The 25,448-nt window shown below is 38.2% G+C and overlaps 1 protein-coding gene across 4 annotated transcripts in view; it reads right to left on the bottom strand.

The window, feature by feature from the left end:
• cpne5b (copine Vb) overlaps window positions 1-25,448 on the bottom strand; it is a 122,568-nt gene that overhangs the window by 40,606 nt on the left and 56,514 nt on the right. For all 4 annotated transcript variants that reach the window (XM_035661138.1, XM_035661141.1, XM_035661140.1 and 1 more), the window contains one exon: window positions 2,121-2,184. In XM_035661138.1, the coding sequence (XP_035517031.1) occupies window positions 2,121-2,184 (64 nt within the window). The remainder of the gene's footprint in view (window positions 1-2,120; window positions 2,185-25,448) is intronic.

Here is a 25,448-nt window from a genome sequence, read left to right as displayed (position 1 = left end):
TCAAATGCAACAAAGCATTTTGCAGCAAATGTGTGTATGTGTTTATATATCTGTATGACTGTGTATGCATGTATGCATGTATGCGTGTCTGTGTGTGTGTGTGTGTGGCTACAAGGGACAAGGTCAAGCAGGGCTGCGTTTTAATTAACTAACGCTCTGTCTCACATTATCATCAGCCAAGCTGTTCTTCTTGCTAAGAGCTGGTATACACCGGGTGTGAAATAATCCTCTATTGATTCACTTCACTGTCTTTATATCTGTTTCTATCTGTCTGAGTCCTTTTCTGTCTCTCTCTCCCTCTCTCTTCTACACACACACACACACACACTGTTTCTCTCCATCTTATCACTGCTCGTTTTGTCTTTCATTTTCATTGTGCCATTATTTCTTTCTCCTTTACGCCCTCTCTCTCTCTCTCTGTGCTATTTGCTCTGTTGCACTCTCTTGCTTTTCAATATCCTCCTCTAATCTGCCTGCTGGGAGCCCAGTGAAGCATCCAAAGCTTTACAGCAGAGTGTTGGTTGAGGGGATAGTCACCCCATCATGTTCCTGGGCCATTTCATTAGACCGGGGGACACTGCAGAGTGAGAACAGCTGCCCTGTCTGTTATTTTCTCAGACGAGTGTGTGTGTGTGTGTGTGATTGGTACTGTAGGTAGATGGTTAGGTGCATGGTTATGTAGTTAAGTAAGTGGAATGTATATAGGTGGACAGATACATAGACAGAAGCAGTAGATAACTATGTAGATAAATGAGAATATGCAGTTGTTCAGTATCGACATGGTATGTGACAACAAGGGACGGAGACAGATTAATGATCACTATCACAACAGCCATTTTTATCTAGCGTGGATAGCGACAACTCTTAGGGCACTTTCACCACAGAATGACCACACGAGGAGGAGGACCTACTGCCTCTGCAACTGGACTTTTAGATACAGAGTCCATGGAGGTCCAAGAGAGGACAGGAGAAGTCAGGGAATGGTACCATATATTTCTTTTTTGGATTTGGAATACATAGGCTGGTAGCCACTGCTGCTGAGGTTCAGCAAAATATAGAGGTAAGTGCACCAGGCCAGGATGTAACGTATGGTGCACATTTCAGTTGACTAAATGTTAAAACATTCATTTAGTTTGTAATGGCTACACAGTTTTACAATTGGAGAATGTAAGAATCACTTTAGGCCTACAAAAATGATAAATAAAAAGGAAAATGTAATGTAAAATAAACATTATTCATTTCCATATAATTTCTGTCAAAGCAACATGGAGCTGTTGGAGATGGGCTTAAAAGCAGCGGGTTGCCTACCCCTGACTTAGGTGATGATAGAGTAATTAGTCACTGTTTAATTCAATTCACTCACGTCCAAAAATATTGTATTGTACCCTGAGAACTATCATTATTTTCTCTGTAGAAAAGAGTGAGTCAGCCAGTGTTCAGCTTTTTATACTTGGCACAGCAACTGCTATACCTCAGGGATATTCCTCAGAGACTTTGTCACAATGACCTTTCAACTCCCAGGAGGGGTAACAAGCTAGTTTTGTTACCTCTAGTTTTGCATGCAATACATGATTTGTTGTAAAATTGACTGTATTACCATAATTCTGAAAAAATTATGTACTGTATGTGATTATGTGCAGAATGCCAAAAAAAAGAAAACCTTAGTCCAAAACAAAATAAACCATTTTTTTCATAGTAATCAGTGCTTAATGTTATCTTAACATAAATAAGTCATAAAAGCACAAAGTATTAAATAGAGTATAAAGTATAAATATCTGACATATCACTGCAGCTTTCCGTACTTCATACTATGGACAGATTTCGGTCGGTAGTCAGAGTATTAAGGTTCAACACCAATCCAGATGAACAAAGTACTGACGGATTGAACACAGACTTTTTCAGCTCTTTGACTGATGTGGGATTCTTTCTCAAAGTGGCATAATAAAGTCAACATGAAGTTTCCTTTGTCTGTGGCAGTATGCCGACACTTCATTTGCCCCTCTAAGCTTCCATACTGCTCAATCCACTTTATGTGTGAAGTCTTTTTAACCAGATTTTGCTGACAGATGTTTGCCTGCTAATGTGTGGTTGGAAGGGGAGATTATTTTTGGCTTACTCACTCGACAGTTGCTCAGCTCCTCTGCAGACAAGACGATAGTCCCACATTTCTTCCCTGGGATCCCTCTGTGGAGCAAAAAGAGAAAACAAAAAGAGCTTCACAGAAATGAATGGAAACACATCTTCCATTTGTCCACTGCAAGAATAAAAGCATGTTTATTTTCCAACTTTGAATTAGTGGTCCTCTTACTCAACAACCAAAAGTTAATTTAATGTAGCTCATTTACTTGACATTTTGTGACATTTACAGAATGTATAATTCAAGATTTTTTTTTTTTTATTAAATGACAATTTTTAATACAACTCAATAAAGCCATGTGCCCAAACTGAGATACCTTTGAGGAATTTAGCTTTAACTGGCTTTAACATACTGTAAACTTTTTTCTATGATAGCTGAAGTACCTTATTGTAATGTAAGTTATATCAGTATATTGCTGACTATACCCTTTAGACAGATTTATAATTAGTTTGATTGTAATGTGTCAGCAGTTTTAGATAGCAGGGCAAAGGTCCAGTATCATTACTTTTTCCCCCACTATGATTAATTCAGGCAATGAGTGTTTCGAGGAAGGTTTACCATCCCTTTAAGCTGGCAAACATGTTATACAATCAATTCATAAGTGAATAGGTGAAGTGATGAGTTATGTATTGCTTTTACTTATTGCTTATTACTCAGTTGACTCATTGAAACTCTAATTGCTCCTCTTCTTGTCTTCATTATGGAACTTTTTAAACTAAGTTGTAGTAACAAATCAACCATCATCTTTTGACTTGTTAGGAGCAGCAGCTTCTAGTTTTGGAACATTTTCCTGATTGTGGGATTATATGAAGCAACTGATCTAATTTCTTTATTGACACCTTTTTGGTTTTTATGCATTTCCTGCAAGTTCTTTAGTTTTTCCTGCTGTTATATTATGTGTTACTTTTTAACTGTTATTTTTGTATTACACTGGGGAAGGTGACGACGGAAGTGCTTTACTTAAGGGCAAAACAACAGTTTGAAAGTTGACATCCCTTTGTTGCTAGGTATTATTATATTATCATCTAATGCAGATTGAGGTCATATGCCTATTCACATTTGTAACATCTCTTAATTTCAAAAGAAAAAATAGATAGCAAGATTAGAGATCAGAAAGGCCATCACAAGCCCCCCTCATCTCGTTTATTGCACTTCACTCAAACAGAGCGTAGAGGGGGAATGGTTAATTTCTTTGAAGTCTTTTAGTTTTTTTTCTTCCCCACATTTTGTGGCCAGCTCTTTCTCCCTTATTTTCTCACTTGACTTAACACCATCCTATTGTGTGGACTGGAGTATAACAGGAAATGTATTTGTCTTTATGTCTTAGTTGTGTCAGTGTGTGTGCCTGTGTTTGGGTATTTGAAGTGCTGGCAGCCTGTCGAATAAGACTAAATCTCCGCAGTCCTTTAGTCTGCACAAGGTGACAGGTGAAATTGAATTGTAATGCCCATGAAATGGAATCCGTATATTAGGACATGAGAAGTTGTAAGTGGAAAAAATTTAAAAAAAAGAAAAAGAAAAGAAAGAAAAGATGAAAAATGTCAGTGGTGAAGCTATATTTACGTTATCTGAAACTACAATATTTATTTTCACTGTTTTGTTGATGACACCCAAATTTACCTAGATTTAGCCAATTAACTATACAATCGCTTCAAAAACGGAGCCAGTGGGTTAATCAATTAAAACCGCTCTACTATTTAATCTATCTACAGTGCGTCATGTACTACCCCCTAGCACTTTATTCTCAGGATAGTAGGCAACACTGTGTCATTCATTAAATACTTACTGTAAAGGGTAAAAAGCTCACTAACTCTCCAAGGTTTCAATCTGCTAACTGTCAAGGTAGTAAGCTAATTAGCTTGCTTGACAGCAGGACAATGAGTTCACACAGTTAATTTAGAAGACTTTGTACCAACAACTCCTGTGTCATGACTGTCAGCAAAACATGTGTGTTTTGTGGAGCAAAGCAGCTATGATAGCTTCCTCCTTTGGATTCTCTGGCTGTCCATTCCTACAAAGGTCAGAACTGTTGAGTGCCATTGCTGTTGGTCAGTGGCATGGATTCCCTTGATTGGCAAATGTAAGTGGATTTACTTTTCTTTATCTCCCTATGACCCATAAGGAAATGTAAAGAAATTAAAAGTAAAGAAAATCAGTTAAATCCAGCTTCAATGAACTCAGCATTGTTTGCAGTCAGGACCATTAATCTGTGTGTCTGACTTGGAAAAAGTCATCAACACTTTCATATCTATCCACCTTTAGTACTGCAACTCTTTATACTCTGGTGTCAATCAAACCTTTTAATCCTTCCTCTAGCTTGTTCACAGTGCTGTGCCAAGGCTTTTAACATTCTCAAGACAGAGAGACCACATTACTCAAACTCTTTCCTCCCTCCACTGGCTCTTAGCTATAGAACTGAGTTGAAAAGCTTGTTTCTTGTCTACAAAGCACTGAATAGTCTTGCCTCTGCTTATATAAATGAACTCCAGTCGTCACACCATGCTGTCAGAGATCTGGGATCCTCTGACCAAAGGCCTGTCTGTCCCTACAGATGGTGCAGGTTGGTGGGTGTACATTATAAGCAAGTGATTTCATGCCATTGTCATTACTCTCTCTTTTGATTTGAGTTATAAATTGTATCCAGACAAAATGTTTCCCCAGAAAATATATCACCTTTAATTTATCTGCCTGTGTAACATCTCACAGGCCATTATCTGTCTTACTTGAGTACTGTGAAGTTTATTGTGGTTAATCTGCATGTGTGCTAATTGCCTCATTCATCAGCTGTGTGTCACAGTAAGAGGAATGTGTCTTATTAGTTTAAAAGTATTCCACGTAGGGCGGCACTGTGGCCGTGGGTGGCCCAGGTGGACTCAGAAGTCTTTATCTAACGCTGGATTCAGACCAAAGGCACAAGAGTGAATAGTCTGTGCATTTCCTCACAGAAACTATTCACACATGCTAATAGACTAAAAAGCGGCTAATATACTAATATTCATTTTACCACACCGTATTCCCATTTTCCCTGATCATTTAAGTTCTGGTAGTTACACAACTCAGGGAATTTACTTTCTTTACTCTTCTTTTATTTTCATCTTCAGATTAAAATTATCACCATATAATATCCACCTCCCTCTAATCCCAGTGGTTGTATTGAGATGCAGTTCATCAACAACATCAAAATGGGATACATCCTATTAATTTTCTTGGCGAGGCCAATCATGTCTCCAAAAAAACATGTATAATTGATTAAAGGTTGTATTATATTTTGTATATTATATATGTTTAATTCTGCAAATTGTTTACTGTAAATGTACAATGTTAATACTGAACCTAAACCATGTTTAGGTTAGCAGTCTTAACCTACTAATACTGAAGGCACAGCATGCCCAGTCATCCACCCCAGTGACTTCCCTACATCGTCTTTACAGAATAGGAATGTCTACATTCTTGGATTGTAAAATTGTTGTTGTAATTGTAACCCAGGCAGCCAGTTTGTACTGAAAAAACATACTGTGTTGGAGACAAAAAATATATTTCAGACAAAGCTCACCAGTAATTACCAGGTAGTTGCTGCATGAGTTAGATGCTAGTAACAGTACAGTTCTTAACTAGTACAGTTAAGATTTACTAAGATTAATGTACTTACAGTAACGGTGGTATTTCTAGCTGCAGTTTTACCATCAAGTTCCACAAAAGATTGATGGACTTGACATGACAGACACACAACATTCTGAGGTCAAAAGACTGAATAAAGTGCTCTCCAGCTGTGTGTATAAGTGCTTTCTGCTCTTTGTGCAGAGGTGAGTGTTTTTTATGAGGTAGATGGAGACCTTTGATGCACACAGTAAAAGACCATCCTGCATGGGCAGTGACATGGGGAGTGATGCAGGAAACTAAAATCTTACAAACTCACAGGCATTTGGCACCCCATCAGCCACTGGCTCAAAAATACAGTTTTCAAAAGACAAATGACTCCATGTGTACACCTCCTGTAAATGAATCAATTCCCTCTCAGGTCTTCTCAGAAATAGCCCATTATCTTAAGGCCACTGAAAAACGACAGACAAACAGACAAGAGTTTGGTTTACACAAGTGAATCTGTGTTGTGCTGACAGTCTGTGGCTATACAGTAGCTGACAGAAAAGCAGCTATACCTACAATGAACAATACAATGTACAACCTACAAGAACCGGCTCAACCATAACCCTACGTTTTCTGATAGCTGGTATAATACTTCAATCTTATACACAAGTTGTATGTGAAGAACAGGTTTCACAGCTGTATAACAAAATTATTTCATTGAGAGTGCTTTGTGTGTGTGTGTGTGTGTGTGTGTGTGTGTGTATGCTGCTTATCTGTGTGTAATCAACCAACTGCTCCTGGATAACTCACAGAAAGGAAAACAAATCACTTGGTGTTAAACTGCAATCTCTCTCCCTCTGGGTCTGATCCCTCTTGTATGCCTGTGCATGCCAAAAATCCCACCCATCTCATTGCTAAAGAAAATATTGGAAGGAGGAGAGGAAAATGATTGAATAAGATCTCATTTGCACCTTGCTATTGATTTGCAACAGCAAAGAAAAAAAGAGACTTAGACTTGATTTATAATTTGTCTCAGTTACGGAAGATACACCTCCTGAGGGTGCCACACACTCCCTAGTAATACTATCCCTAGTAAAATCTGAAATAGTAATCTAATAAATGTGTCAGGCTGGTAGTAAGTTTTATTCTTTGTACAGCACCTGGGCAAATTAGAAAGATATTCTTGCAATAATTTAGGATGCCTGAAAAAGAGATTTTTTGTCAAAGCAGTCATGGATGTATAATAAACTATCCATTAACAAAATGCTTTTTTTTAAAGACCCACAGGGCAGGAGCACTTGAGTCAAACTCATACACACAAACGCAGGCTCATATTTTTGCCCAAAAGAACATGTAAACTTAGATTACACTTCCCTCAAAGCATAAAGACCCACTGACATACAGTATTGGCCCACACATTTTTGTTCACAGTAGTGGTAATGTAATTACAGAAATCTTCAGGGAGTCAAAGACTAAAGAAAACTAACAAAGCTGCTGTGAATAAAGAATGGCTAAATTAATTTTTCCAAGGGGGAAATGAGACAGACAAGAAAAGGAGGAAGGATTGGAGATGTGTAACTGCTGGGCAAATTTTAAAGCTATTATCTATCTCTTTCGAGCTTACAATCTGCCACTGTTTATTATTATTATTATTATTATTATTATTATTATTATTATTATTATTCCAATCTTGCAACCATGTCATTTAGTTCATTTCTGTTATATGAATTCCACAACGCAACTTATTGTTTTGTCATATTTTTATCCCAAAATTGACAAAAATTAACATTAACATTTTGACTATTATGACAATTCTAGCATGCTGTAGCTAAGGAAATATAATGTTCACAATTTTCACCATCTTAGTTTATCGTATTAGCATGCTAACATTTGCTAATTAGTATCAAATACAAACTACAGCCGAGGGTTATGGGAATGTCATCAGCTTTGATTTATAAACCAAAGTACCTGACAAATGGAAGTTTTGAATTCATGATGACACTATATGAAAATTTGAAGGAATCTCAGTCATCCTAGTTTATCCTCAGTAAGATTAGAAGAAAAGTCAAGGCATCACCAAAGTCAGTAGTATTCATTCCACTCCACTCACTCAAACTGTGTTTGCACAAAATGTCATCAGTCTGGAGTTGTTGACTGACAGATAAATGGACCAACCAACCGACTGACTTTGCCATCCAGCCATGCTGCTAATGGTTAAAATGCAGAATCTGATGAACGTCAGAGCTTAGAGGGTATATAAACAGTAGCGTATGTGCACATAATTCAGAATATGTTATCTTGAAGTTAAAATGTTTAATGTTGAATTTGGTGGTTCACAAATTCCAATGCTATGCAGTGAAATATGAAAACAGAAAAGTTGAAACAGTCTTCTAAAATTTAAGACATGCATAAACAGTTACTTTTTGAAAAAGTTGCATTCAAATGGTCTCAGTTCATTGGATAAATAATGTATGGTAATGCATGACATGTAACCTTTTACATTTAGTCTAGTATTCTCAAAGTTCTGGGTTAAAGTTACAGTTCAATTTTCACACTATTGAATGAATATACCTGCAACTGTTCCAAAGTTAACAAGGGTTCAAGCACAAAAGCATTCAAGTAACTCGAAGCACAAAAGCTTGTATCCAGGACCAAGGGCCATTGACCATAATCAGACTTCTCGAGAGGGAGATTGTGCTGGAGGCCTTCCAGAAGAGCATTCTACCAAAGGGATCTACAGTAAAGAATAGCCCCTCATTGATTCCCTCTGTGCAACAGCTCGACTGAGAGCCTGGAAAGTTCACCAGTGATTAATACAGAAAAATGAGAGGTTTCAACTGATGATAAGGGCAAAAAGGAACAATGAATTGAGCCTGAGGGCAACACAACACAATAGCTCTTTAAGGTGTTTTAGTTCTGCACAAATTGCAGGTGTCAGTGTAGTAGAAGAGGAAAAACTCAAGCACAAAAAGAAAGAGCACTGGGGTCCATTTAAATCCAAAAAGTGCACATCCAATGAGATTGTTGCTGTTATTCAGTTAGAATTTCTAAATTAAACACGGGAAAAGTGCCTAGATGTTTCGGCTCTGCCTTTCTAAGTGTGCAGCAGTGAAAAAGGATTATTTTAACAATAGCAGTCCAATGTATTTGTATCCGGCAAATTATTATTCCATTCTCCATTGTCAGTGACCAAAGCCGTCATACAGCACATAATACGTGTGCAAATAGGTTTACTAACCACTCAGAATAACTCAACAGGACATAAGAAACTGGGCATGTTGAATGTGTAAGAAACAAGCAGACTTTTTAGAAATGGATTTCTGGATTGATCATACATACATCAGACGTAATGAAGCCCTTTTTCTTGTGTCCGGCCTTTGAATATGACTCTGTTTCACAGTTCGACTGTCTGCAGTTCGTCTATCAGTAGAACTTCACACTCAGTATCTTACCTTTGGAACTGTGCCATAGAGAATTGTCCAAGGGTGCATCATCCTTCAATCTACTGGCATTTTCTGACAGACTGAAAGCAATTTATGGAGTTAGAAGCTGACATATACCACCCACTCGATCTTTTCTCACAACAGAACATGTTCACCACCTTCATTTCTGCTACGGAAATTATTTTACATCCTGCCACTCATCAGTGAAATTATTAACGTTTGCAGATGACATATACATTGTGGACCTCATCATTAACAAAGATGAGTTCATGCACAGGAGACAGGGGTGCTGTCATCACCTTTAGCTGAGATCTTGTCAAGGTTTTCAGAATTCACCTTCAGTACAAGCCTTGTGCTAATTTACGCCTGAAGAACAATGGCCAGTTAAAGGAGCAGGATGACTCAACCATCTAATCATCCTTCCTGTGGACTACTTTCAACGACCCCATAAAACAGAGTGAGAACATCATCTGAATAATCAAAAAAAGAAACTTTCCTTCGATGGTAATAAGAAACTCAATGTCACACAATTATTATTATTCCAGTTTTATATTAGTAATAAGGCAGTAACCAATTTAAATTAATTGAATGTTTTTCACACTCCTGAGTATGTCGTTTGCTGTCAGCTGCACACCAATAAGGACCTGAATGACTACAGATTGAAGAAGGATGCGATAGGAAAGACACCACCAATCTTACACATATAGACAACCATCTGTTGCAGAAACTCTCCAAATATTTCTCAAAACTAAAGTAGCTTTTGCAAGGCACCTTTTCTCCTTAATTCCCCCAAAGACACACCATCACACAGAACCATCTGGAAACAGCTGTTATCCAACTTATTAGTGCCCATCTTTGCTCTTTCCACGATGTGAGGTTCTGGTTGCATCTGATGACCTGTCATGTATGTCAAAATGTATTATGAAATGCTATACATGCACAGCAACAACAGAAGCACCGCCCTTAATAAGTTACACAGTGCACTGTGTCAATTCATTATGTTGAGTGTTGGTCAGCTGCCTTCTAGCTGCATCAGTGTTCGGGTTTGTCTCATTGCCAGGTTCCAACCCACAGGTCACTTAATCCATTCCACTCTGCGGCTTTTGTCTAAAATGGTGATCAAGAATAAAAGAAGGCAGAGCATTTAGCCTCCTGGTGGCTTTTACTGATCTTCAGGCCACAAACCACACACTGTGACCGAGCTGAGTAGGAGGCAGGAAAGCAAAAGCGCCATGGGGGAGTCCTTTAGGTAGCCTATTGGAGGTGGTGATTATCGCTTGCCGTTAAAACAGACCAAATGCTGATCATTATGTTTTTCGGGAAGCAGAGAGGCGAATGGGTGCTGAAAGCGAGGTTTCAACTCTAGAAGGCACTTACTAATGATGGATACTGCCTGCTGTTGTTAGAATACCATAACAACTACTTGTGGTAACCTCGTTTTATGGACACTTATGCTTACCAATTTTTGCAAATTGGGTTATCTTGTAAAGAAAACAACACACTGAACACAGATTGCTTTTATGGTTATGCTTTTGGAAAAGGCAAAGGAAAGAGATTTGCTGTTGTCAGTTAGAAATGTGCACAAACATTTTTTGGCAAACAATGTAAATGTCAGTTAAACAGAACTTTAAACAGTAAACGATAAAGCTGAGTGGTAAGTTTGGGAAAACATAGTACAATATGAATCCAGCACAAAAAAGTGGGTATTTTACAAAGAAAATTGAACACAGCTGACAGATGTGTGTGTTTTTCAGTTTTTACAACAAATTCTGGATGAGGTTACAGTACGGTTGACTCGACACAGCTTTCATCATCTGATCTTTTCAGGATCACATGCAGGTCCGAGCCCTGTCAGGTCAGATTCTCTGTACAATCTAATGAGTCAAACCACATCTGTGGACAGCTTGCATTGTGTTGACGATGATATAAAAGTCATGCTGTTCAGCCAAAAGTTGTTCAGACAAAGAACTTTACTTTTAATTCTAGTTGAGAACTCAAAGACACCAAACATTTCACAATAATATTAAGGAAATGTGTATAAAAAGCTACACAAGACATGTAAAATATTTCCATTTGATGTAATTGTGCAACCATTAAACATTTTGGGTGTTTAAGACTTATAGCTTCAGTAAAGTGTAAGAAATGTAAGGGTAAAATAAAAGGTATGAGAGTTTAAGGGGATGGAGAGGCAAAGCAAGAAATGTGATGCATACAAATTGAAAGAATATAGTCAGAGCCAAAGGAGGTGTATACTCTCATTTCTGGCCTATTGCAGATGCCCACAGACCCTGTCAGTGTTAACAACATACTGAATTGTAACATAGCCTCTGCTTAACATACTGTTGGGGTTGTTTTTTTTAATCACAGCCCAGTATCACAAGGAGCTACATCCATATGAATCTGCACTTCATGATTTATGTCCAATGCCAATCTTCAGTGCTTACACAGGAAGTACTGTGGCTTGTTTGTTGCAAAGTGGAAAGTAAGGGTGTAGAGTTCAGTGTGGTGGAACTTGTGTTTCTATTTAACATAAGTATGATCTTTTCCCTTGAGCGTTTTAGTTGCCACAACCATAACCATACTTTAACATTAATTCATTTGCCATAACCACAATCTTTTACTAACCTTAACATATAGTATTTTCCACTTGCTGATATTGTACAAGGTAAAATTTCCAAAACACTGACGTTGACAGTATATTACAGGATGTAATACAAGGTTTTGCAGGATTACACAACGCAAAGTTCTTCTCTTGCTAACAGGGTTTGCTCTTCTGTAGAAGGTTCTTTACAAAATGTACCTTCAGCACAGCATGACAGTGGAGATAACAGTTTGGAAAAGCAGCAAGGCATTAGTGTTTTCAACTCAGTTTTGCTACCATTCCGACTAATGAGCCAAATAGGAAGACCTGCAGGGATTTACTTTAAATGCAATGCAATTAGGGTATATAACAAAGTATTGGCCATATAAGTGATGGCTATCTGTGGCATGCAATGATTAAAAAGTATCAACATGATACATGAGACACTTTTACTCTAACATGACACAGTGTTTCTGTTTTCAACTAACAGTTCCTCAGTTAAAAAAAGGGTTTGTGTGGCTTGAATTTTAAGTAAGGGAAGTGATTTTGTCTTATTATGTTTATCGCAAACGTATGGCGTTACTGGACAGCACACCAATGAAGGGATCTAGTGTTGGATGTACTGAAAATAATGTGTATTATCTCTATTTTATTATCTTTAAAAGCTTGTGCTTAACTCACTTGGACACCTTAAACAGGTTAAAAAACATTCTACTTGATCCTTTTAAATGGTTGTTAAGTGATAATTACTACTGGACTCTGGGCAGCAATTGATAGTGGTGTTTTTGCTCTCTCAAAGAATCAATTTATATTTTAAACAGTGTAGAATTCCTTAGATTTTCTGTTAATTAAATTTCATTTTCTTCTGGTAGCACTCATTTAGTTACAAACGCAATTACACGGCCCTCCCTCTATTTATTCTAAAGAACAGGGAATTTTCTCAGGAAAGGCTTACAGTTTTGAACTCTAGCAGCAGCAAAATTATCAGCTTCACTAATTGGCATTGGGTGGAATAACTTCACAAAGTAACAATCAGTGGGTGATATGGGATGGCAACATACAACTATACAACTATCTTTTATATCAGTATATTTAATGTGGAACTATATGGTAATCTGCAACATCCAGCTTTTCAGTTTCTGTCAAGCCTAATAGGATCACTCTAATTATATTTCAAGTGGATATCCAGTGAGTGATTGTCTTTGGCCCTTTGTATAATCCAAACTGATAGTCAAGACAGTAAAAACACTGCTGCAAAGAATATAGAGTGAATTCATATACAGTGAAGTCTCTTTACAGGAGCTGTCCATTCAACACCACCACAACACAAAAAAGCACCAGTTTTATTTGTACGCAATTTTACCTCACTTCCTCCCTCAGTTACCTGCTTGAATTTGTAATTTTACTAATGACTAATGGCAGGTCCTATGACAATGCTGTCATATCAGTTTAAAGTTTTATGAAATACCTCAAAACTTCTACTTTGCTAGGTTTATGAAAACATCCACCAAGAGAAGGCATGTACGTCACATGACATAAAATAATTTATGAATGTCTTCAGTGTGAATGGCGACAGGAATTTTGATTGGTATTGTCAAATACTCACACAATAGAACAATAAATTGCTAGTCAGGTTGTAACAACAGACCTGACACAGTCATGAATTGCTTGCTTCAGTCTATCTTTAGGTCATATTGTGTGTGTGGAGCTGTGCTTTGTTATTTTTGCAGAATGGACTGAATCTGAACAAAAAAAGGGGGGAAACTGGTGAGCCATATTCCCAGTAAGAATGGAGTACTCTGCTGCTCCTATTACCCCCAAACAGCCTATATCACAGACAATCCCTTATAAAGCTAAGCATCTTCACACAAAAGAAAAAAATCTTGCCTGGTGAAAGGAGATACTAAGGATTACGAGGTTTCAGGCAGGATTTTTACTGGAAATTCCTCTGTCAGATTTCAGGGTGGGAAGCCAAACATGTCTCTCTGACAAAGGAACATTGTCGTGGGTTAAAGAAGATACTGTGGATTACAACATTTCAATTATCACTCCTTTGCCACTGTATGCACTATAACAAATGGATCACACTTTCATGTATTCAGGGAGAAGGCATGTTTCTTCTACACCAACGGCTCTGTAACCTTCCAAACTGAACACGAGCACAAACATCCAAACATATAACAATGTGCGGTGAAGCAGGGCCACCCTAACACAATTACTGACTTCACTAACTCCACCAAAGGGAAAAGTGAAACACTATTTCACTGCCGTAAGGACAGAGAACAGACACACACCCCCACCTGAGACATCCACCTCCTCAATTACCCACTGCTGATTGTACAAAGCCTCAGCCATTTGAGACCTCATTTGACTTTATTACAACGGCCACCGGAGAGACGATGCCATTAATCAAATAGAAGAGGGAAAGAGTGAGCAGCCACCCAGGAAAGCCAAGAAATGAACTGAAATGGCTGCTGTTGTTTCTCTGTTCAGCTCCCACCTGAGAGAGAGAGAGAGTGAACCAGCATCCATCATGCCTCCAATGAAGCACACACTGCATCAAAACGCAGCGCTGTCGTGTCTGTCAAGGTAGAGGAGCTGTGGTTTATAGCCAGCCACGTTCACACCTGGTAATAAAGGCAATTAGAGACAGATATGTGGTAATTAGGGATGGTGGTACTTGATTGATGTATCTTATTCTTCTTACTTTTTGTTTAATGTTGCATTTCTCTCTAAAGCCTTTTAATCTCCCCTAGCAGAAGCGGAAGAACATCTGGAAATGGAACTTCAAAACAGACAAAAAAAATCTGTGTTGAAGAGAAGTCAATATTCAAAGAGGAGCACATTAAAGAGGCTTGACAAATTTCATTACATGTGTTTTCTCTGACTCCTCTCTCTCTCTTCTCCTTTGTTTATAGCCACAAACACAGAGGGTGAAATGGAGAAAAAAAGCCTTTTTTCCACCCTCTTTTTGTTGGGGAGCAAATGACACCTCAGGCAATTAGCATCATAACAATGGCAGCCAATCTCTGTAATGCTTTGTTTGCCATCAATGCTGCTGAGTCCTCAAATACGTTTTGGAGGGAAATCAATGCTATTTGCCAAAATAGCTGTCTCCAAATGTTTAAACAGGCTGGGTTTAGTGCAGGAGGAGAGTGTTCTGTGGATTTCCATCAGTCTGCCGATTCCTAACCAGATGACTGCAAGGTTTAATTTCAGATTGCACTGTAACCTCATAAAACAGTTAATCCTCTACAGCATTCCTGAATTCGTTAATTTAGTGCAGGAAACCTCCTCTGTCAAGTTGATGGATAGCTCCAATTGAATCCACAATGACAGAAAAATTGTTTTCCAAACAGATGGCTCGGCTTGCAGAGAGAGTAAGACATGATCAATTGCTGCCTGCAGGAAGAGGAAACAGAGTTTTGCTCAGAGATATTTAACAAGGGTATCAATACTGGATGAGCTCTCATCCAGACAACAAACACCCTTTTCGCTTTAAAGCAACATGCAGGAAAAAAACCTGCTTGTAGAGGTCATCGACTCGCTTAAGGATCTTGCTCACAACCAGGATGAGCACAACAGTCCGGCTATGTTCGGACTGGCGATAGTGCCGTGTGTGAGAAAGTCCCTTAGAGTCTGGCTCTACCTTTGTAATTCATTATCATTCGGCAATGAGATGGTAAATGATTTTGAAACGTAAATGCTGGAGTTTAACTGTTTATTTTATAATCATCAAGATGGAGGATACAATGATTACTGTCTTGAGAATCTTCCAGAGTTGAAAAATCCTGTTTTATTGTATTATTAACTATGTCTGATAAGCCTTTAGACTCATCTTATCTCATCTGTTACTCTAATGGCAGTCCTGTATCATATTTTATCCTATAAATAGTACCTATAGCAACATGCCAATGCCAACACAGTCTTTTCTTTAGGAGAGTGCTATTTTCAGTCTGACCACCTCCTTACAGTATTATAAAAACCCTAAATAGAGAGTAGTTCTGTTTATACTACAATGACTACAGACTAAATTTCGGGCTTAATGCGGATGGATCGCACAGATCTTCGCAGACTGGTCTTTAAATTTACATAACTGTATAAAAAAAGTAGCTCAAAAAAGTATAACTTAAGCTGTATTTACTGACAGTGTCTTTAGCCTTCTCAACTCTGAATTCTGTTCATCTCTATCACAGTTATTCTTGGACATGATTTTAGAACAAATAAAGAAATATGATCCCATTACTCCACCAGATCATACAAACTGTCCACCATGTTAAATCTCCAGTATAAAGAGTGACCACTTTCAATGATGAAACGTGACAGCCCTGTCAACAGCACAGAATCGTAAAAGGTCTAGTAATAGATCTGATAGATCAAAGGGTATCAATTTGAATGAGTTCTAATCTCAATATTCTGTCATATGTAATTTGTTGTTTTCTTCGAAAGCATTCACATTTAATGAATAAATGTGTGTCCTTGTGATCAGAAATGCTGTCTCAGACCTTTTGAACTTAAATGTTAAATGCTGCAAGGACAGCAGGGACAGCAGTGACAGCAATGTGTGAAAACACATATATACAACCCTAATAACAAAGGAGCATCGTGCTTTGTTATTAGGGTTGCTTGCTTTTAATTGAGAGTGAATTCTGGTCAATTAATCAAACTCTAGGGCAAACAAACAAATTAAACTGAGCAGCCAGACAGAAAACTCTTATTATCCTTGTTATCTTTTCAGATCAAATGTTCTATTATTTCCACAAAAGAGTAAGAGTTGTTTTTTTAGGTCTTATCATGTGCCCCTCATTTATTTTCTCAATTTGAGTTTTTTTACCGGGTTTGTTTGTTGTTTCAACCTTCAGATATTCTCATGAAACAAAAACAGTTGCTCCAAGGTCTCTTTTTCAACTGCTATTGCCACCAAGCTACTGAATTAGCATGGCAGATATCACGTTTTGTCTCTGTCAGTTGTGATGACCCCTTACAATCTAGTTGCTTTTTGATTGCTCAGCTATACAGGGAGCTGAACTTGTTAGTTCTCTCTCTCTCTCCTTCCAGCCAGCAGGTTCTCGGTTTATTTGTGTTTTTTGTTTACTTAGATTTGTTTTTCACATTACCTTTTTCCCTACATTACACTAGCTCATGTCCACACACTCACTACACTGATTTTTATATTTTTTATACTTTGCGTATCGTTTAATATTGGGTAAATACATTTCTTTTGTTTTAAAACCTTATTTATCTGTGTGGTCTCCCTTGTCTTGCCTAAACTTTGAGCCGTAAGAGTTCACTCTTACCTTTAAATGAAATGAGAGATGGATCAGTCACACAGCACTGTTTTCTCTGCTGCTTTATAAGGAGTACAGTCTAATCCATCTGAAAATTGTCCTGAGATCACTTTTGTTATGAATTGGCACTATATAAATAAAACTGAATTAAGTTTAATACTCTCTACATATAATGTGTTTTGTACAGGCTCTTATTTTTTTAAAATAAAAATAAAAAAAGTTTAACTTATCATTATGAAGTAAATGTTGCTTGCACAGTGTAATGGCTATAGAATAATTATACCATGTTGATTGGTTACCTGTAAACCTCACTTTCATTCTGCAATTCTGTCTGCCACATGGGCACGATATTTCCTGGGAAAATTATGTCTCCATTTTAGTTTAATTATTAATAAATTTAAAACTTGTGCTTTTTCTCCTGATGTTTTTCTCTAACATTACTCACCCTCCACTCCGACTATAGTTACTGCAATGTACGAAGCAAGAACTTTACTCAAAGTATGTTATTTCAATGCAGTGCACATCTTTACAATAGCTTTTGCATGTTACCAAATTCAATATAAAATTGCAACAATTTCAATTTGTGAACATGCTTCTTCTCTCTTATTTCCAAAGTAGTGTTGATCATTTATTCACAGAGCTCTGAGGAAAATGGAAACAGGGTGGGTTAAAACATTGTCTGTTTCTTCTTTAGCAAAGGCCAGTTATTGAATCATGGTCACATTGCATAAGTCAATCTGAGATAAAATTGCCTAATAAATCATATGCAATAGGCAACATGTAATTCTGATATAAAATGCATTAAGCATCCGTTAAATCTTTCCATGATTAAATCACTGAATTACACCTTTACGTTAATGTTTAAGTTATATAATACGAAGTGTGTGCCAGCTAGCTTTAGCCATGTTGAGGTGAGACACTGAATATTTGAAGCTTTTAGGATTTGAATTCTTCTAAAAAACAACCAACAAAATATTTTGTTTGTAGTAGCCCCGCTTGAACCACTCGTACCTTTTGTCAGAATATCATTAATTGAGCTGATCCAGGACATATACATGTGGAATATGCTACGCTTAGAAATTTGTTTTTGAACAGAGTAACAGTGGCTTGTGTGGGAAGTTTGATTAACACAAGAAAGTGAGAGAGGATATAAAGAAAGGAAAGGCATTGGCTAGTATAATTTATCAAAGTGTTTACAGTAACAATTACCTCTGGCAGTCTAATGTCCTTATAGGGCTAACGCCTACCCTTTCACAACACGAGAAAAGCTGCTTATTGCTGAGACAATTATAGAATTACAGTGTCAAAAGGCAGAATAAACATTCACCATGCTCACTATGACACTACATATGTAGTTGGTCTTCTCTTTGTGACACCATAATCAAATTTATTATCATCAACTTCTAATGCATATGCTACGCAACATGGCTTGGCACGTGGACCTCTACAAAGCGTTGTTCAAACATTTTCCCTTTTGATTTCAGTCCTTGCTATCAGAGAGGTTCCTGGATCAAGCTGGCGATGTTCCTGAGGGGCAAACCCCCCTCTGGTGAGCACATTTCCATGGATCTCAGCACCCCTGAACCATCCGTTTCACTTCACCTTGCCCCTCAAACATGAGCTGCCCTGGGCATCACAGCCGTCACTTTTCATCACAGCATCAAAGACTTTCCTGTCAGTTGTAAAACAGAAGCTGGAGGGGGTAGTGGAAAATATTCCATCTCTCTTTCCTTTCTTCCTTCCATTCCTTCCTTCCTTGTTGGAAACACTGGTTTGCTTGCACTTCAAAGATTAAAAGAGTACTGACTAATTTATGAGACAAAGCAGCAAAGCGTAGAAATTGCAACCACGCTGAGAAAAGATCTCCTTCTTCCACGGTCATCAACTAACTGCTGGACCCTTTAATGCTAATGTAGCCTGTGAGCTTTTTTAACATAGCCTTTTACTCCATAATCTATCACCCGACATACTAATGTAGTTATTAAATGATGCAGTCCTTGGCCTTGGAAGAAACACAATTTATTACTGTAGTTTGCTAGTTAGCCAGATATTCTAATGGTTGCAGCATGCTTTAGAGCAGTCGTTCTTTTTTCAAAAATGTACCCGCTTTGTAATATTTTTTCAGCCAAGTAACCCCCATCAAGTGCAAAATATTTTGGTAGGAGAAAAAAAAGCCTATAAAAGGGATTTATTAAAATACAAGCCTGTAACTATGAAAGCACAATGCCTTGGAGTGTTGCACCCCATTAAAACATATTCTTCCTGACACTGACGGTATTTTGTTGGCTCTATTTCTGCTTTTCTTTTCACTACTTTCTCCGTGTTTTAACAGCAAATCCATTTTCTTGATTTCCGACTGTAATTCAATATCGAAACTGGCTTCCTGCTCACAGTGACCAAACATAATTGCTTTTCTTCCTCTTCTTCTGTGAGGTTTTACGCCAAGTGACATTTTATGGCAGGTAACAGCTGTACTGTTTATAGTATAATTAGTTTAGGAATTATGCATAACTGATTTTTTTTTTTAAACTTTTTTTTTTTTAAAAGCTCAAGTATCCTCTGCAGTACTTCAAAGTGCCCCCCAGCTACCTCTATTTGAGAAACACTGCATAAGAGCATATAAACACAGCATATAATTTCATCCACCTTTGGTCTTGTGTTTTTCAAGAACTCTTGAAAGAAAGGCTGAGTATCTCTCTTACAAGAGCCCCATGCATGTTGCTTCGACATGCGGAGAATGACAATTAAAGTTTCACAGGCAATGGGCAATAGGTCAGAGCCTTTTCTTTCAAAACAGAGTATGGCTGCAAAAGTGAGTTTTAAAAGCCTGATATCTCAGCATCTGATTAATCAACAACTGAAATGACTTAACTTTGTCAACTTACTGTGAATTCTATTATTGTAATTTGTACAAGCCGATACAAAGACATGTAGACATCTAGTGACTTGCTAACAAATTTGCCTTAAATCTAACCTTGTGCTCTGATTGCAAAGAGCTACCTGTTGCCCCCTTCCCCCCTCATCAAAGATCTGCTGCAGCCCTGTTCAGTATAGACCTCCTAGAAGACAGAGGCAGCTGCAGAAAAAACACCAACTTCCCGTCAGCCGAGACTTTAAAGAGAGACAGATTGAGCGGAGTGGAAGGAGAGGAGGAAGAGGTTAGGTACTCATGTGGAAAAGAAGCCCGCTAGTAGTAATTACGCTCTTGACCATTACTCTTTTCTGACCACTGAAATCCCCCCAAGGTAATAAGTCTTATTCCTCATATTTACTGTACGATCTTTGTCTCGAGGGGAAACTACTTCTGCAGTGCAGTTATTCCCAGAACAGACATTAGTCTTGTGACAGCCACCCAGGCCACCAATAAAGGTTTCCCCAGGGAGCGAGCAATGTGCTGCCACTGGATCCAGTGGAATGTAGTCTAATCTGAGAGGCAGTCACGAGTGTGTCAGTGTGTGTGAGGGTGAGAGAGAGAGAGAGAGATACAGGGTAAGAGAATGAAAGATAGAAGAAAACAAAGAAGGATATGTAAGGGGATTGTGTTTAGAAGCTATGAATAGCCACTCAGAGTCTGAGCAGAGGAGATCTGATGCATTTGTTTGTGATGATCGTGTGTGTGTGTTTGTACGCATGTGTTAGCAGACAGAAGTCTCTTTGTGAAAGTGATGCCATTGGAAAGACTTGATTTATCACTCTGTGTTAGAGAAAGAAAGAAGCAGAGAGGGAGGTGGTATGACAGCTTTATCAGTCCACTGTTCCAGACCTCCATTAGCACACCATGCCAAAAGAGGAAAACACAGATGGATGTGTGCGTGTGTGTGTGTGTTTTGGGGGATGAATCCTTACAGATGGGATTGTGTTGTCCACATAGTGGTACTCACATTTTCTTATCTTGTATACCTGCTTGGATTTTTGTTTTTAAATCTGATAGGTCTTTTTTTTTGTCCTATATTTTGTCTACTGGGAACAGCGGAGTCAGTGGTGTGTGCATATGTGAACTTTAGCTTTCTAGAGCAATGGTTCTCAAACTGGGGCCCGGGGATCGACAGGGGTCCTTGAGTGGGTTGTAGGGCGTCCACAGCAAAAGGAGAAATATAATATTTTAACTTTCATAAAAATTGTTGTAAGTTAAACATCAAGGACAGTAATAAGGTTGGGCAGTTTGATTGATTATAATATATAGTGATTCTAGTTTGATCAAAAAGTCATTGACTTTGAAGACTCAGCCCTCATACTCAGAGTGGATTACTTAAGACAAAATCCTCTCAAATGGGGGGTTGTGGTCTGATGTACAGTAAATATATATTGCGGAGGTCCTTTACATGAAAAAGTTTCGGAACTCCTGTTATGTTGTCGAGTACTTGGGCGGAGTTACACCTTGCCTTAAAAACAGACTCAATTACTGTTTCCTTTCACGTCATTCATGCTAGGAATAGCCACACATTTTCCACTAGGATAAAAGAAATATATTGACTTAACTTAACCCCTTTTAAGGGAACTTACATTACAGCTGTGTTGTGTTGTGTCTTTCAGGCATTATTCCGTCACTACTTCCCATGAATGAATCCAGATAGCTCTGACTGGTCAGCTGGGCACAACACAAGACCTTCATGAATTGATGAACAAATCTAAGATGTGGGCCGCAACTCAAAGGTCCTGAAGTTCAGGACCTGAACCAGGCTAAGTTATACCAGCTATTCATAAATGAATTAATATGTTTGCGTGTAACATATTTTTAAGTTCTACGTGACTACGAGCTTGTTTGAAAGTATTGACTGGAGGTTGAAATTATGTTGCTCATTTTGAGTTTTTTTTATAAAAAACCTTCCCAGTTTACATCATTATTAAACAGAGTCAGATCAGATATGTCGACCATATTCCATGTTAACCCTTACTTTCTCAGTATATGCAGCCAAGCTAGTTTTGTCAATCATACCTGGCAGCCGGTGTAAATATTTAGTAGCAACTAATATCTTAACTAACTAACTTGTGTGATCACTTCCTGTAAACTAGGTCCAGTCACTAGTAACACCAGTCTCAAAGCTTATGACTAGAATTAAACAACACCAGGACTGGACTTTGAAACTGCACCTGCACCTGTTATAAGCCAAATAATTCAACCAAAAAGGCAGCCAACAACATAAAATCCAAGGTTCACAAAGCTAAAAACTAAATTCTGATAAACAGAACAAAATGTCACTTTTTTCGAGAGGAGCCAAAAATACACAAGAGCCTTATCACACAAAAATGTCACCCAGAGAAAGACGCCAACAGGAGCTGTTACAGCAGGCAATTTTTTTCAGGGCCTGTGTTCGTGTGCATCTGCATATCCTAGATAGGTAATGATGAGGCACAGTGGAGCACGGCTCACTCAAAGTCTGGTTTAGAAATAGCTGGTAGCCATACCAACAGAAAGAGATGTGTGGTTTATGACAGATGAGGTGAGGGGGGAATAGAGAGAGCAGAGATGAGAAGCAGAGAATGGAAAAAGATGAGTATAAAGAAATAGACGCTGTCAGACAGACACACCTGGCCTGCAGAGAGAATCAAATTGTTCAATTTTTAAACCTGCTGGAGAAGTCGGGACAGATAAGGTGAATGAAAATCCTGCTCCCCAACAGCTATCACTAGGCTACTCTTGAGCAAGGCACTCAAGTCCCAACTACCCAGCAGGGCTTCTCAGTGGCTAATAGTCAAAGAGTATGATTTACATGGATGACTCACAGGTGTCAGTGTATATTACTGCATCTGTATGAATAATGAAGCAGTATTCTGCTGACAAAGGCATCTCTCCCACAGACAGACAGAAGACACATGAGCTCAAATACATCACCAACAAATGCAACACCACTACACTGGGGGACTTAGGCATGGCTGGAGGCCATATTTGCTGCCTCCACTCCCAGTGTGGCTTCTCAGCAGCTCAGGATGTTGCACATTTCCCAATTATCTCAGCAGCCCACAGTTTAGCACTCAAAATATGTGATAGTTACATGTATTTTTGTTGTGCAATTTCATAGGTCATTTAAGCTATTTCAATATAAATGGTGAGGAAAAATATTTTGATAGCATGTGGATTTAAAACAGAAAGATCTTGTAAAAACCCACAAAAACACTACTTGCCTTGTGTTTTTTGCAGAAGGTGAGGTTGGAAAAGCTTACTGAGAACTGAAAATAATAAATCATACATGTTGAAAGCATTTTAAGCAGAATTTAGGCAAGACTTGGACTTAACAGTCATTTAAACACCAATACTAAGGATGAATAAGAATGATAATAGAAGTTCTTTCAGTATATAGAGCTAATCTTAAAGTCTGGACTTAATCTTATATTGAGTGTTGTCCAATCATGCACATAGTATTGGTTTTATGTGCCAAGATTTTAAGATATTTACCTCTGAAACTTGTGCTACAACCAACAAAGGCAATAGTGAACTTGAGCCCAAACAACTCAAGTGATAGTTTGTGGTTCTCAAAGCACTGAGAAATTACATTTGACATGTGCCATTAATTTTCATTGGAGCTACTTTTTACCAAAGAATCAATCCCAATGAAAACTGTTGCCAGCTAGGCCTGTAATTTGAAAGTAATGTTTCTGGAAAGAAGAAGGTAAACTCCATTTACCTCAGTTGTTTGCAAAACCAATCTGCCACCAATATTTGTGTATTTACCATTTAAATGAAAGAGAGTTTTACAGATGATCTTTAATCTCTGAAAGGGCAACACCGGGCTATCTATAACAGTTAACTGTATAACAATTGACAGCAATAATCCCACTACACTCTGTAAATGGAATAATAAAACGTTATTGTGGTTGCAGATATCCTACAGTATATGCCCACTGAGACAGAGAGGCTATGGTGTCAGACTTGGTTTGTTATCATACCCAGCTGGCTGTCTTGCCTCTGCACAGCTCTTGTAATCTACACTAAATTTCAGAGAACATCTGAATGCTAAAAGGCCAATGATTCTCAAACACACCTCCACCCCAGTGCCCTCTTCCAACATCTATCTGGTGTCTTCTCTGTGTTTTTAATGATAACTCCACTTTCCACTGTAGTACTAATTCAGCTTCATTGCATCTCCCTCTATTCCACGGTTCATAATAACATGGTACTCTACATCTGTACACCTCTCTTCTACATTATGAAACACTGCAATCATACTCTGCATTGACCCAAGGGTTACATCTATTGTCTGAACCAGCAGTGTTACATGGTCTTTGATAAAATATAGCCCACAATTAGTGGATACTGCAGTACCACTAATTTCCGTGGAATATCTTTCATCAACACTGATAACTTGAACTTAAAACAAGCTACAACCATAGCACATATATAGCTGTAGTGGCCGGCTGTAGATAGTCAGGGAAAAGCAAACATGCAGTCTTGAATGTTTGAGTGATGCTGTCAGGAAAGACTGAAGTGAATGACAACAATTCTCCTCTGGTTGCTTGATTATCTTCAGTGTGCCCCTGAGTGAGCCATTTATCCCCATCTGCTGTGGAGTTGCTCCCTGGGCTTTGGTAGAAAACTGTGGTGTTATGGTCAGCTTCAGGAGGCTAACTGTGCAGGTGCAGGGAGTGCCTTGCAGAAAAAGACTATGTATACACAGTCAAACAACCTAGAATAAATAAAAGCAATAAAAACGCAATATTCTCTCTCTTTAAATTGCTCCGCTCACGGTTTCATCTTTTTTTATTATTTATTATTGTCTTTGCTTGTATTTGAGGCTGGTGGTTAAGCCTGGCTGCTTAATAGGTTAGGTAGATGTGTAATGTCTTTTCAACATGTGATAAGAATTGTCTCCTTCCTTGCTGTATGACAGCATGTGGTTTTGTAGCTTATTTTTGACTGTCGTGTTATTGTTTTTTTAGGCAGCTTTTTGTGATGAAGAGTTTTAAAGTATTGTTCAAAGTGGGTTTGAGCAATTGAAGAGAAAAGATTAAATATGACCCAATTGGAGTTCTACAACCATGCTGGCATCACTGTGAAGCTATATTTAGGTACAGCAGTACTTTGAGCAAAAAACCCTAACATGCTGATGTTTTGCAGGTATACTGTTTACCATGTTGACTATCTTAATTTGGCGTGTTGGCATGTTAACATTTGCTAATTAGCACTAATCACAAAGTTATGGAGCCATTATTGTAGCAAAACTATTCGCCAATGTGAGTGGAGAGTTGTTTAACTGTATCTCAATCTATGTGTCAGATTTGTGAATGTGTAGAAAAATCTACAAATCTGTAATTAGAAATGCGAATGTATTGAGATTTGAGATGTGTAGACAAAGCTGTAAATGCAAACATACACCGATCAGTCATAACATTATGAGCGCTAAGAGGTGAAGTGAATAACACTGATTATCTGGTTATCATTGCACCTGTCAGTGAGTGGGATATATTAGACAGCAAGT

Source organism: Morone saxatilis, unplaced genomic scaffold (assembly GCF_004916995.1).
Source record: "Morone saxatilis isolate NCDOM2014 unplaced genomic scaffold, NCSU_SB_2.0 Contig18, whole genome shotgun sequence".
In the NCBI taxonomy this organism is placed as follows: Eukaryota; Metazoa; Chordata; class Actinopteri; family Moronidae; genus Morone; species Morone saxatilis.
Note: the sequence above shows the minus strand (reverse complement) of the source record. Positions and strands in the feature narration are given on the sequence as shown.